Here is a 14,666-nt window from a genome sequence, read left to right as displayed (position 1 = left end):
CTTTATGAAGCTTGCTTTTCAGAACCACAGTTAATAGCTCTTCATCTGGCTAACGTGCTGTGGCTTATTCGTGAGCAGAGAACCAGTGTGTATCTGCAGTCTGGTTTTTTTACAATGTTATTTAGCATGTCTTTCCCCTGAATAAACAACGTTATCTCACAGGGAGTCCATTTGAAAAGTGTAATGACCTTCTGGATCCTTCAGTAACTCCTTTCTCAGAGTCAGTCTTTTGCTGAAAGCCAAGATTCCTCATGCCTGGGCGTGTAAATCCTGGTGGAAAAATCTGTTTAATCATCCCTCCAACCTTGGGATTCTGTTTTGCCTTTTTGCTTCGTGGGAGATGAACTTGTAAATATACTTATGCGTTAATTCAGAACCATCGCAGATTCCTGCTCCATCTAGATACTGCCAGGAAGAGCTCTCTATTAACAATTGACCAAATTCGAGGGCCTGGTGAAAGCGGGTTTCCCGCCTCACTTCTGTGGAATGTTCCCTCCCCACAGCAGTAAGGAAAACACAGTGTGAGAAGCTGGAATAATTTATGATTCTTTCACCTGCAGGTAGCCTGTGTTTGGGCTGTTAACACTGTGCTCTAAGCCCGCCAAGTGGCATTTGAATTCCTGACACAGGGATGTCAGCATCTCTTGTAAGACTCTGAAACTGGATCTTCTGGTTTTCTGGGCCTTTTCATTTCTGGATGGATTTTCTGGTCATTCTCAGAGAGGCTTTTGTCTTCACGTCTGTGTTTCTCCACGAGGTAGTAGAGAAACAATCGAGGCCTCGAGAGCCTTGCTTCTGGCTAAAATGCATTGTCTTGACCAAGGTGGGTCTCTCCGTGATACCCTTGGCTGCCATCAGCAGACGGAGGTGCTGTTGTGATTGGGCTGGTTAGCAGACAGATTTTGAAGCCGATCTGTATGTACTCATGCTGAAGAGCTGCGAGGCTGCATGGAGTCCTTAGACCCTGGCTTAAATCCTCTCCTTCTGATGAGCTCTGGGCCCTAAGCCTTCATTTCATCCAGTGGAAAAGGAGAGCGGAATAATGTGTGTAATGTGGCCTGTACAGTGCCTGGCATTTGGTAAACAGGGTCAACAGTGGCTATAAGTATTAAGTAAGGTTGCATCCTGTGCTTTGTGGATAAATAGCATGGTCTAAGGCAGACTCTCTCTTGTGGATCGGGTTGGAATGCCTCTATAAGAAGGTTTGCAAACTCAAATTGCAGGGCCGAGCAGGTAGCATATATGAGCGAAAAGGCTGAGATGGTGATTGTGTCAAAGGGAGAGCACATCTCTCTAAAGAGGGCAGTTATTATCTCCTATGCGTAAGATATTGGCACCAATTCCAAATACTTCAAAGACTTTGTGTGGGCTTTAAAAAAAATAATCTGAGGGGCGAAATCAGCAACGAGGAAGCCCAGAGACTAGAAGGTGCGCTTGCCTGTTTGGCAGCTGTTACTGAATGGGAGGAGATGCTCTTCAGTTTGCCCACTTGGCTTTATCCCAACTGCTCTGAGCCTAAACTCACAGGATGTCAGTGAGAAAGCGACCTTTGCCATGGCTCCGTCCAGCTCCCTCATCCAGGAGACTGGGGCCGAGAGAGGAAGTGACATGTCTGAACTCTAACAGAAAGCAGTCCTGGGGAAGACTGAGGCCAGGGCCTGGCTCTCCTGGCTCCTTGCCTTTGCCGCTTCCATGCACTGAAGGAGAGAGAGCAGCACAGCAGAGCGCATTGGTGGCCCTGGGTCTTGGCACATGGCAGACTATTGCCTTGTGCTGGCTCTTGGCTGGTGGACATATTGAAGGCTGTAGAAATATCTCGAACCAGTGCAGTTTCCACTTGGTACCCTATTTTACATTTTCATTTGTGTCTGAGCTATATGTTCTATTGGTCACTTCCGCTGGCTTTTCTGTCAAGGGTAGGGACAACTCTGAGTCATCGCTGTAACCCCACTGCCTTGCACCCAGAGGGCACTGGCTGACTGGATGCCTGGCACGTAGAGGGCACTGGCTGACTGGATGAGATGAACATCTGAGTTCAGGGCCTCAGCTTAGGATCCAATAATATTGAGTTTAGAAGTCTTGAAGTCAAATAGTAAATATTTGATGAAATTCCTTCCACCCACCCATTGGCTAAAAGCAGGTGAAAGTCGTTTTCAAATCTGATCACCTGTCTCCAGTTGTGCCATTATCTGATTAGATCGATAGAGGACATGTCACTGAGTAGAGAAAAAGGGACCTGTCTGTGATCTGGTTAGGAAATGATGCTTTTGTGTTGATGGTTCTGAGGAATCAATGGAAGCATCTTCTTGCCATTTCTCTAGATGTCTCAGCCAAAGGATTCATAGGGCGTAGCCATGAAAGTGCTGTCTTGAAATACAAAAACACTTAAAAAAAAACAATCACAGGGAAGCCAGCCAAGCTCTCTGTCCCACATCCCTTCTAGTTTCCTGTCATAGAACCTGAGGCAGGGGAAGAGGCTGCTTCTGCTTGTCTCCCAAGGCTGTTGACACAATGCTGTTTTCACTACAATTTTTGCAATAGTTTGGAGTAGCTTTGGGGGTCTTACAATGTAGAGTGAAGGTGAGCCGGAGTGGGGAATACTGGGGAAGGGAGAAGATGCTCTCTTGGGTTCATTTATTCTTCTGGCCATTCATGTAAAAATCATTCATTCATTCACAAAATGAAATCTGCTTTAGTATTTTCCCAGATGTCAGAGGAGTGCTTTTGTGCCCCAAAAGAACTTCTCAGAGTTAATTAGGTTTTCCTATTCAATTATTGAAGTGTTAATTTTTAAACCTAGGTTTTCTTACAAATCTCATCTATAAATCAAGTATTTTTGTATAAATTAAGATCATTTCCACTTGTTATTTGATGAGTACTTTATTAATTCAGACTTAACAAGTTGAATTTAACTAAACAATCAGTACTGTTTGCAAACTTGGGTAAAGAAGTATCCTTAAATATTTTAGACTGCATTAATAAATTTCACATACCTGGTTTCCTTGGGCTCTTCTAATATCTGACAGGGCAGACTTACCAGCCCAACAAGCAAAAGCTTTCTAAGCACTTAACAACTCTTGCAAATCAAATAAAGTTACAAATGTCATAAATTAGGTTATCTTAAACACTCCAATTTCTTTCATAGTCTGAATCCAATTCTTAAATCTTTCGTCTTTAAAATCTCAAGCCAGAAGTAAGTGCTCAGTTAAAATAGAAATCACAAGACTGTGTTCGGATTCTCTAATATGTCGTATATTCTTTTCAATATTAGAAATATACAGAGATTATCCCAGTGACCACAGAACTTTCATCCTCAACTCAAGTATTAATATTACGATTTACTTCATCATCTCCTTTCATCTTTTTAAACCTTTCCCAGGATTTAAAGGCATTTACTCCCAACTAAGGGGAGTAGGTTTATCATCTCTGGTGGGCTCAGGACCATCATATAGTTCATTTCACTCAGATTCAAGACCGGGACACAGGAATGACCAATCAGTATTCCAGAATGATTGTTCCAGAGCCACTGTACTTCTTTCTGCTGTATCATCAGGGTCCCTTGAGCATCTCAGCTGGAATTTTGTTTCACCACACAGTAAACACACATTCTCTGGGTTTCTTTCAAGTTCCAGTCGTGATCAGTTTTCGTAACCTCTTTCAGCACTTACCGCCTGATTTGGGTCAATGGACGTCTGTACCCCATCCCAGGTTGTACCTAATTTCCTTTGCCACTTGATTGGATTCAACTAATGTCCTTGCTGCCTGAATGAATTCTGTGTGCTTTCCACATTTTTCCTGTCTGACTCGCAGCCACCTGTCTGGAGTCATTTTACAAACCAATTGTGATTCTCCATTAGTTAGCACAAGTATACCAAGTGACAAAAACCTAATAAGCAAACTAGATTTGAGCAAAAGAAAGGAATTTCTCAGTTCTCCCGGTTGGGCCCCCCAGGGGTGCCTCGAGGTTCCATGTGCATTTCTTCCTGAGTTGTGTTTCCTTCTTTGCCCTGTCTCCTGTGTGGTCAGACAAGTTTGGGGAGGGCTATTTTAGGCAAAATTAAAGAGATCATTGAAGCACGTCAGAATTGTTAAGAAGTTCTCAGATGACGTGAATCTCTGAGGGATAGAAGAGCGTGTTAGGGCAGCCTTGTTGTCGCAGAGCATCTCATGGAACCAGTTTTCCTTAGAATACATCTTGGAACTCACTGGCCTTGATCTTGGCGGCTCATGACCATTTACACCCTGAATCTGGGGAAAAGGACAAGTTGAAACTAAGTGATTTTATATGCAGGTAGACTTGTCCATGTCCCAAAAGATCTAGACGTGAAGGAGACGTGGTGGTTTGCCACATGCAGGGATGGCTTTGGTTTGGGGCACACAGATGGTTCTGGGGGACACCGAGGCCATTCTTGCTCAGCATGGGTTTCCTCGTGTCACTGCCCCTTCATCCTCCTTATCAGTTTTCCCACCCTGCTCCTCTGTGGGGTCGATCACTGGTTTCTCCCTCCTGGGCCGGCTCGGTTACAAGGCCTTCCTATAAACTCAGGGTGGCCCCACGATGCTCCTGGTGCCCGTGTGGGAAGAATCGCATGTGTGGTAAGTGCCACATGCCCCTCTGGAGCAATATCTTGGTGTTGAAAGGCCACAGGGGAACAGTGATACAATTTCAAAGCCAAAGGTCTGGGGTCTGGATTTGTGGGCATCTGTTGTGACTTCCCTCCTTCCTCCTGCCGGCCACACTCCTCTCCCGTCGGCCCTCTGTCGTCTTATAGGAAATTTTAGATACATTAAATTCCTAACCCTGGAGAGCAGATGCAATTAAAGACTCATGGGATTTTCTTTTAATGGTGAGGGCAGATTTCAGGCCTTTTCCATCTGTTAGGTCATGCTTTCCCCAGCAGAGCCTTACGTGGTTGCCAGCCTAGGTGGGATCATCCACCTGTCACCCCTAAGGAAACTGAGGCACGGAAGTTGTGACTTGTCAAAGAACGAAGTGGGAGGGAGCTGGGCTCAGAATCCACCGCAGGTGGTTAGTTTGCATCAGAACTTGGCCCGTCTCCTCTGCATGTGAGTTCGGTCAGGAGGCCTTTAGTAAATACATACTGTGTGCCTGGAAGTGGAGTGGATGCAAAGTGAGGGGACATTGCTGCAACACTGCCCTGCAGGTGGGGTTGGGGCGAGAGGTGGGCTGAGGGGTCAGGTAGCGTCTCACTCACAGCTCTGCCATACATTTGCAGTGACCTTGGACGACAGTTCTCACAGCCTCAGCCTCCTCACGAAGGAGCAAGGCCACCCGTGAGTGAATATGGGAGATGGGGAGAAAGTGCGCAGGCACTGGGTAGCTGGCAGGTGCTTAGCGAGAGGCCGTTGGTGTGAAAGGCAGCGTGATTCAGGCCGGAGGGAGCACCTGTTCGACACTTCTGCATTTGAAACCTGATTCTAACATTGACGGAACAACACTGGTCAAGATGCTTGTTCCTTGAGCCTGGATTTCTTCATCTGTCAGAGGGGGAGGGTAATAGGTACCCAGCAGGTGTGATATGCGGATTGGAGAAATGTCTATTTCAAGCACGATGCCTGACACATGATATGCACTTGGTGGCTGTCACTAAGCAGGTCCCTGCATATATTCGGAAGGTAGGACAGACCTTCCTAGAGAGAATAGCTAGAAAACTGTGTAAGAGCCTATGGAAGTGAATGCAGATGCACGAGACTGTGTGAGAGTTCAGAGGAGGGTGGCCTGGAGCATTTGGAGAAGGCCAGAAGGAGAAGTTGGAGGTCGATGGAGGCCGGGCCAGAAGGTGGAAATGGAGCAGTGAAGTTTACTGAGCCCCTGCAGCCTTGGGCCCCTCTGGACCCTGGTGAATTCATCCATAGTAAACCCCTTTCTGAGCCCTCACACTTCCCGCCTTTATCGTCCCTGCTTGGGACCCGCCTTCCTACTTTGCCCTTCGTGCGTGCGCGCGGGACCCTCCAGCTGGGCTTCTGGGAGCCAGACTGGCACGCTGATGGGAAAGCTGATGAGCACAGGTTTTCACTGAGCTCAGCAGAGCTCAGGCAGGCGTCTTACAGGCTGTGGGGTGAACTAGAACTTCTTTGGGTTGTTTGAGGGGAGTGGTGCTCAGCCCCCTAGTGTTGCTGAGGCATCAGGCTGCCGCTCGGCAGGCCTTTCAGGAGGGCTTCATGGTGGAGGGATGTGGTTACATCGGTGCTCCGTTATCAGGCGGGTCTGGTGGGAGATGCTGCCCTGCCGCCCCCGCTGTCTGACATTCAGCTGGCTGTGCCTGGCCTCCCGAGCCTCAGCCTCCTCCTGGGGAAGTGGGCCGTGTCGTGTTCCCGTGTGCACTGAACGTGGATGCAATGGAAAGCCGTCTGGTGTCACATAAAGAAGGTGGCTCTGGAGTCAGTGGCTGGATCCGGCTCCTGCGCCACCTCTTGCTGTGTGGTCTCCTGCAAGGCATCTTACCTTCCAAAGCCTCAGTTTCTCCATGTGTACAATAGAGAAACAGTAATACTTCCCTTTTTCCAGTGTTAATGATGGAAGCTTACTTTATAGCCTGCTTGACTTCTCACTCCCATGAATTTAAATCAGCAAGTATTTATTAAGTACCTGCTATGTACCTGCAACCAAACAAATGAGAACATGCAGCAGGCTCAATGGGTAGTGGGGGCAGGGACACTGCAGAGAGAGGGACCAGGGAACGCCTTCCTGAGGAGATGACTCTTCAGATGAGGAGGAGGCAGAGACAAGTGTCCAGGAAGGGAGACAACAAGTGCAAAGCCATGAACACAAGAGCCCTGTTGGCTTAGAAGGAACAGAAGCCCATGTGAGCAGAGCCAGTGAGTGATGGAGAGGCTGGCGCGAGGCAGGACTGGAAGGGGAGGCGGGATCAGAGGGTCTTGAGGGCCAAAGGAGTTTGGGTTTAAGTCCCTGAGAAGCGACTGGAGGGCATCAAGCAGTGGTGCAGCGGGGTCCGATTTGTGTTTCGGAAGGATCCTTCTAGCTGCTGTGGGGAGGATGCATTGTTAGGGAGCAGAAGTGGAACACGGGGCTCAGCTGGCCTGTTGGCTATAACCTAGGCAGAGTTGACGGCCACTCGAATTGCAAGGGCAGCAGGAGACGTAGAGAGTTGTCCCCATTGGGATGCTTTTGACAAGTAGAGGTGGTGGACCAGGTGGTGGGTTAAATGTCTTGGTGGCACTGGGAGGTGGGAGATGCTAAGGAGGAAGAGGGCTCATCGCTTGGAGATTTAACTTGAGCACGGGGGGTGGTCTCAGTGGGTCTGAGGGTTGGGAAATGGACTCTATTTTAGGTGCATCCTGGGATATTGTTAGACTTCGAGCTATTCATAGAGTCGACAGTTTTCTGCCACTTTCCTTCCCTTGGCGCTGCGGTCCAGGAGTGGAGTCCAAAGAATCTGAACATCAGCTGTTCTTCCCACTCCGACCCCGAGGATTTCTCTGCATGGCTCTTGGCGCTAGTCTCCAAACCCACTGTTCCTACTCTGCCGCTAGGCCTGGGAAGTAGCCATTGGCTTCTATAGAGTTCCCGAGACGATGTTGAGGATGGGGTAGGGAGTGGGTGGCGTCTTTAGCCACCTCTGCTCAGAAATGCACCTGCCCTTTGGGGGAAGGTGCGTATCAGCCACCTCACCCAGCTGCCAGTCCAGAATGGCACAGGTGGATGGTCCCCTTAAAGGTAAGTGACGTTAGAGGCAAAAGAACTTTCTCTGGGGCTTCATGACCCAAGGATCCTTCGGGGAAAGGACTCGTTTGTCTGTGTCGTCAGCCTGAGCTGGCACAGCATGAGGTTTGGGTGGTCAGGATGTGTTTGTCTTGACAGCTGGGATGACAGCAGCTCCGTCAGCAGCGGGATCAGCGACACCATAGACAACCTCAGCACTGATGACATCAACACCAGCTCCTCCATCAGCTCCTATGCCAACACACCTGCCTCCTCTCGCAAAAACCTGGACGTGCAGGTAAGGAACAGGGTCCCTCCCAGGCTCCTCCGAAGGCCCCTGCCAGCAGGGGCCCTCGGGCTTGTGGGTCAAGGGGGCCATTTGGAGTGAGCAGAATCCCCAGGTCTGTGAGACGAGGCCCGACCTCCTGCTTGCCGCCTGTGCTCTCGTCTCCCGACTGTGGCCTCTGCTTGCAGGGAAACGGGGTCAGGCAGTGGGGCCTGGAAACTGGAGTGGGGGGACCTCGCCCACTCTCACTGGGGTGGCCCTGGTAAAATGTTTCCTTCCCGGACCTCAGGTTTATAATCTGCTTGAAAAAAAAAAAAAAAAAGAATGTCGGACTCAATTGTCTGTCTTTAGCCTGGAGTATGTATCCCCTCTTAGCCACAGTGACACCCCTGTCCACAGCACGTGTCTGATCCCTGGGAGGGATGGGATGAAAACAAAGATGGAGAACTCTGGACGGAAAGACCAGAGGTTGGGGACTGTTTATCTGTAGGTCACAGCTCCCGCCAATGTGTTTTATTTGGTCCACAGTATTACTCTTCTTTTAAACTGGGTTCCATGTCAAATTTTTAAAATACATTATTTTACATGAAAATGAGCTTCTGGTTTCTCCTGAAAAATCAAAAGATGTTGCCTCCTCGAGGCTACTTTCTCCACGTGTCAGCCCCCTTCAGACAGGGACCCAGGCCCCCGTGTGCCACAGCTGCCCCCTTAAAAATCCCTGTTTGGCCTGAGGCTCCTGAGCTTTCCAGCCCTACTTTACACTCTCAGATTGTGTGTTTCGGATACGGTGCGGCCTCATCTTTGCTTCCAAAGCTGTTCCGTGGGGGCGTGGTCACTTGCCCTCACAGCCTTCCTTAGTGGTCCGGGGTTCTAGTAAGTGGTTGGTTCTGGTAAGCCCATTTCTTAGTGGAAAACCGAGGTGTCGTCCTCACAGCTGGTCCCCAAGTTGGGACTGATGGGCGTGACGACTGCTCAGCCATGGTGGCAGCACTGGCATGTGTGGGCTGGGATGTTTTCAGGATGGGTCCCTCCCACCTATGGGGCTGCTGCCTTGGATGAACCCACATGAAGGTCTGATGGGGACAGAGTCTCCTAGAGGGACCTCTGGAGGGCAGAACTGACACTGCCCCCTTCTCTCCCTCCCTCCCTTCCGCATCCGCTTCCTTTCGCAGCTGTTTCTCACTCTCTACAGACAGGAGCTGCTCTGGAAATCTCTTTGCTCTCAGAGGTGTCTTTTCTTGGAGGACAGGCCTAAATAAAGGACATGTCAGAGTGGGAGTGAGTCTGTCCCACGGAAGTGTGAACATGGCCTGATGAAATATCAGAGGTGTTGCCTCTGGGATTGCCTGTGACTTCTTGAGTTTTCATTTTAGTCAGAACTTCTAATTATTGTTGGGGAGTGAGGGTGGGTGGTGGTGGTGGTGGTGAAGAAAAAAAGTTACCCAAATGAAGCGGACACAAAGAATTTGAGGGTGCTGATAATGTTCTGTGTCTTGATCTGAGTGGTAGTTAAGTAAGTAAGTTAATTTTATAAAATTTATTCAAGCTATCTACTGAAGATTGTGTATTTAGTATATGAATGGTATACCTCAATTAAAAAGTTGATTAATAAAAACCCAAGGCCATGCTGCCTGAGAGCGATCACTGTTTCATCAGTGACCAGGCACGAGTTAGAAACACCAGCCGGCTTGGGTCTCTGCCACCTACCACTGGCCAAATGTCACCATATCCACCAGTTTCCTTTCCTATGGACACTTTTTTTTTTTTCTGAGACATTCTAATTTCAAAGTAACAACCACCAAGCTTCTAGACTGTCCTTAGACACCGAGGTGGGGAACCTGGAGGGAGAGACAGAAAGAGAGAGATCAATAAACCAACAGGTGTCTCTTGTTTGCTTGTGAGCTAGGAAGAGCCTTGCCCCTAAGATGCACGTTGAGCCGACACCGTGCTGTGGGAGTGATCTCCTTGTCTTTGCTTCCTTCCTGCAAAGCTGGAGTTGGAGTCTGTTTCCCACCCTGATATAGAGTAACATCTGGGATTTACAAATGACTTCCTGTCTGATGCACTTGGATTTGGTTAATGCCAGGGCCCCCTCATCTTTGACCAGCTCTTTGCTTCATCTCGCAAATGTCACATCAGACAAGGCTCAAGAATATTACACAAACATGTCTTTTGATCAAGGTCAGAAAGTTAATTTCAAAGGATGTAAAGGGTTTAGTACTCATTGGATTGTTTTCTGCTACAAAACTACCTGAGTTTAAAATATTTAAATAAAAACTAGGCAAGCAGGTCTTGGAATAAAATAAATGCAGACTTGCACCAATAGTTACTGAGATTCCTACTGAGATGATTTCTGTGGCATCCCTTTGTTCCTGTCTGGGAGCATCTCCAAATATTTGAACAGCGTAAGTCGCAGCCTCCTCCCCCTCCCCTGTACCACCTGGCAGAACGCTAAAGGAAGTTACTCCTCTCTGAGCAGCGTCAGGCAACGGGAGGATGTGCGCAGCCGTCCTGCCCCGGGGCTCATTCCACTTTCCATCACATGCTGGTTTCTCCTGGATGACGGGCAGCACGCAGTGTCCTGAGTACACACAGAGAGGCAGGAAGAAGGGGCTCAGCATGTGCACCAGAAAAACAGGTTGAGGACAGGCTTCCTGCCTAGGGTTTCATATTTGAAAAGCTGCCATGGAACAGCTAAGGGAGCTACGTCTAAGAAACCGGGGAGTTATTGCCTGGACTGCCAAGGAGCAGCCGCATTTAGCTGGTTGAAGAGAAAGAGGGGGTAACAGAGGAGCAATCCTTGGCAGATGGAAGACCCTGTGTGTCTGAGTGACTTGCCCAAGGAAGTTGAGGAGCCCTGAGGGTGCCCTCGACGGGCACACGTGCCCAGAAACCCATCATCGGGCCTCTGTGCTCATGGCTCCTCTGCATGCTGGGCAGAGAATCTCCCTGCTTGAGGTCTGAGAGCTCTTGACCCGCTTTCCCCAGGAGAGCTGGTGGACCTGGTTGGGCAGCCACACTAGGCTGCCATGTTGGGTAGAAGGACTTTGAAGTCAGAGCCTAGCTCCTCACTCTGTGACATCCTTGGATAAGCTAATCATCCTCTCCAAGCCTCTGCCTCCTCGTCCGTAAAGTAGCAGTAACTGGCCCTATCTTGAAGGGTGACATGGAAATACTCCATCTGAACACTCTCTCGGTGTCTGATTCCCGGTGGTTGCTCAGAAGTTACCTTCTTTCTGTCTCAGTTTCCTCTGGATTCGCTGTCCCTCTGCCTCCCTCCTCCATTCGCATCAGGAATGAAAAGTTGACTGTGTTCCGCATATATTTTGTTTGTAGTTTCAGAGCAGCTCATCGTGTATTTTGCAGCATTTCATATGTAAGACAGTGTACTGATGGCAGAGGACTTTAACAAATACATCTCTCTCCCTCACATATTCATCTATCCGTGCGTGTCCTTGGTCATTTAGTATTTCCTCTCAGTTCCATGGAAGTTTCCATTCCAGATGCCGAGATGCAAAGAAGCACATGTCAAGGTTCCTCTTATTTTCACCTCCTGTGAAATTTTTAATAAAGTATACAGGGAGGAAAAGAAAATTCCATGTGAGTTTATTTTGTGCTACTCAAGAAAATAAAATTGTGAATTCTCTGGCAAGGATTCCTGTCCTGTGTGGCCTTGAGTGAGCCTGGAGCTCCCTAGATCTTCTCTGGGTGTTGGTCTGGACGTGGGGATGGCATTTGGCTGGGGGCGACGAGGGGCGCCTTTCTATCCACCTGCTGGGAGATATTGCTCGTGATTTTAGGCAACTTGTTTTCCTCTTCACACCTGTGCTTTCCTGGTCTCTAAACTATGGATAATAGTACAAACTCAGAGGCCTAGATGAGCTGATAAGGTACGTATAGGGACACAGTGCCTGGCGAGAAAAATGGCAGGTGCTGATGCTGTTAATTATTTCTGTTATTACTGGCTCCAACTTCAACCACTTTAGCCTCTTGATCTGCAGGGGATATGGGCATGAAGAGGACAGTGTCCGCTGCTTCTAGAGGCTTGTGGCCCGATAGCAGGAAGGACAAGTACCCTGTTCACCCTAATGCAAGAGGAAGTAGCATAAATGTTGAAGTGCTGGGGATTTTCAGAGGTGTTTGAGTTCCTCCACATCGAGCTCATTGAGTCCACCACCAGCTCTCTAAGGCACTCATCTATCATCGTCCCCATTTTATACACAAGGTTGTAAACTCAGAGAAGTAAGGCGCCTCCACCAGGATCACACACAGCAAGGAGTGGCAGTACCCGGTTCTTGAACTGAAGTCAAACTCTACACTGTGCTCTTCCACCACATCATACCACACAGCCCCTCCTCACTCCTCGGGCCCCTCCTTAGACCCACCCTCTCACACTCCCTTCTGCGGTCCCTGAAGAACCTGGGCCCTCAGGGGTGAACTCCCCCCCTGCATACTTCCCGCCTTCCTTCTTAGATGTTGCATGAGTACGTGGTTTGCAGGTAGGGGCAGCAGGAAAGTCCTTCTAGAAGGAGGTGCCATGTGAGATGGGAACCACTGACAAGGGCATGGAGAGCGAAGGGGAGGGGACGGCTCTGTGTGCATCCCCATGTGGCTGTCCTGCTGCCCTGCTCTTGTAGGCTCTGGGGACACACAGGCTGGGACCTCTTCATCTTCGATTCCTAGTGGTGCTACCACATGCTCTGGCTCATAGCTCAGGAAACGTTGGCTAGGGAGATGTGAACTCGAAGCCAGTAGAGTGTCCCAGGGTGGGTGTCTTGCTGTGCAGAGCGAGCTGGGAAGGCTACCACCCTGGACCAAGTCGTGGGGGTCTGATGGTTAGGTGGTTGTTCTGTCTTGGGGGGAAGGGCGGTTCAAACCACAGTCCTGGACCAGGGCCCTATGTGCTCTCTCTGCCGTTGGTGGAATCAGAGTTCTGGGGGCCCCCAGCCAGCCAGTGTGGAAGGAGAATCTGCTGGGTGTAGGTATTGTGTTCGGTGCTGCTGGGAATGCAGAAGTGTCTCATGTCCTCAGACTTCTTCTCCAGGAAGGCGGCGTGGCAGAGTGGTTAAAACGTGGGTTCTGTTGGACTCCCTGGAATCCTTGCATCTCCGCTTCCTTGCTGTGTGACCTTGGGCACTTTTCTTTTCCTCTCTGCCTCAGTTTTCTCATGAATGTTGAGAATACGAACTGGGTTTTGGTGAGGATTAAATTAAATGATCCCTGTAAAGCACTTTAGCCCAGCACCCAGCATATAGTAAGTGCTCAATAAATCTGCTTGTTACTTCTGCTGTTAGCACCGCTACAGTTTGATTGGGGGAAATAAGGAATAGGACCCTTAAAAAAATAACTAATGCAGTAACCCAGGATGAGATATACTTCTCGGAGTGGATTAGAAAGTGTTGGGATGTACCTGAACATAAGGTCCGGAAGGTTAATGATTTGTATTTGTTGTGGTATTCCCGGTGCCCATAAGCTTACCTGGCACATAGTGGCAAATATTTGTTGGATGAATGTTTCCAAAGCCAAGCTCTTTCCTGATTCAGGGCCTTTGCACATGCTCTTCCCCTCTGCCTGGCATGCTCTTCCCTAAACTCATCTCTTAGTGTCTTCTCATTCTATCGGGCACTTCTTCAGAATGGCCCTACCTGACAGGCTCCCACACCTCCATCATCATCATCTAAATTACATCAGTGCCTGTATTTCCCTCAGACTCCTTGTCCTTTTCTTTATAACTTTCTTCATAATTCACAATTGCACATGTATTTGTATTTATTTATCCAACCTCTGCCTCTTTCACTGGATCGTAAATTCCATGATGGTGCGAACCAGTCTGACCTGCAGATCCTCAGACCCTCCATGGTACCTGGCAGATGGCAGGCATGAGTCAGTCTGGTTGAAGGAACATCCTGGGAGGGTTTGGAGGAAGGGACCGCCAGGCTGGGGTGGCTGTGCAGGGGGTGGGTGACTTGAGTGTCGGTCCTTCTGTGACACTGAGGTGAGGCAGTGCTGCTCACCTGCTAACCCTCATGAGCAGATGATGGCCGGGATTGGGGGCACCGTTTTGTTAAAGTGTGCTGTAGCCCCAAGGCTGTGTTCGTTTGTTCACTCACTTACTCATCAAGCCTTGGCTGCGCTCCTGTCTGTGCCCAGAGGTAGGAAGGCCTCTGTCTGTTTCCCTCACCACAGCTGAATGAGGAGCTTCGAGGCATGTTCGAAACTCGGAAACTCCCTAGCCTGGTGGGGACTCAGCATGTGTGTGCAGTATGACTGAACAAGTGAAGGCACCGGAAGGTGGCTGTCATGGATGAGTGGACTTCATAGTGCGTGGGGGCGGGGAGGGGGGGCGTGCTTGTGATGGACGAGATTGAACTTGACCTGCTTGCCCCGTTTGGCCAGTGTGCTCGGCGCAGGAAGGCATTCGTCCTCTTGGACGACAGGCATTAGGCCAGACTCCTGCCAGGTGTCCTTTCGGTTTCCTACCTGGCTGCGGTTGCGCACACCTGCTAGTTAAGCAGAGCAGACAGGGGACTTGGGTCTCGCATAGCCGCCCTAACTGTTGCTGACCTCCACCCCCAATCCCTGTGCTGCTGCTGCCTGCTGGGATCTCCTCGGACTGACCCCGGCCCCTGGGGAGGCCCCCGAAGCATTCTGCTTAGCTTTCTGCCTTTTCACTGCAGCAAATCATTAACATCACAC

The 14,666-nt window shown here is 49.4% G+C and overlaps 1 protein-coding gene across 7 annotated transcripts in view; it reads left to right on the top strand.

Annotated features, from left to right (window-relative positions):
• The window catches only part of NAV2 (neuron navigator 2), a 390,162-nt gene that overhangs the window by 306,983 nt on the left and 68,513 nt on the right, over positions 1-14,666 (top strand). For all 7 annotated transcript variants that reach the window (XM_046685992.1, XM_046685993.1, XM_046685991.1 and 4 more), the window contains exon 12: positions 7,844-7,982. In XM_046685992.1, the coding sequence (XP_046541948.1) occupies positions 7,844-7,982 (139 nt within the window). The remainder of the gene's footprint in view (positions 1-7,843; positions 7,983-14,666) is intronic.

This window comes from Equus quagga, chromosome 14, assembly GCF_021613505.1.
Source record: "Equus quagga isolate Etosha38 chromosome 14, UCLA_HA_Equagga_1.0, whole genome shotgun sequence".
Taxonomy (NCBI): Eukaryota; Metazoa; Chordata; class Mammalia; order Perissodactyla; family Equidae; genus Equus; species Equus quagga.
This window is presented reverse-complemented; position numbering and strand designations above follow the sequence as displayed.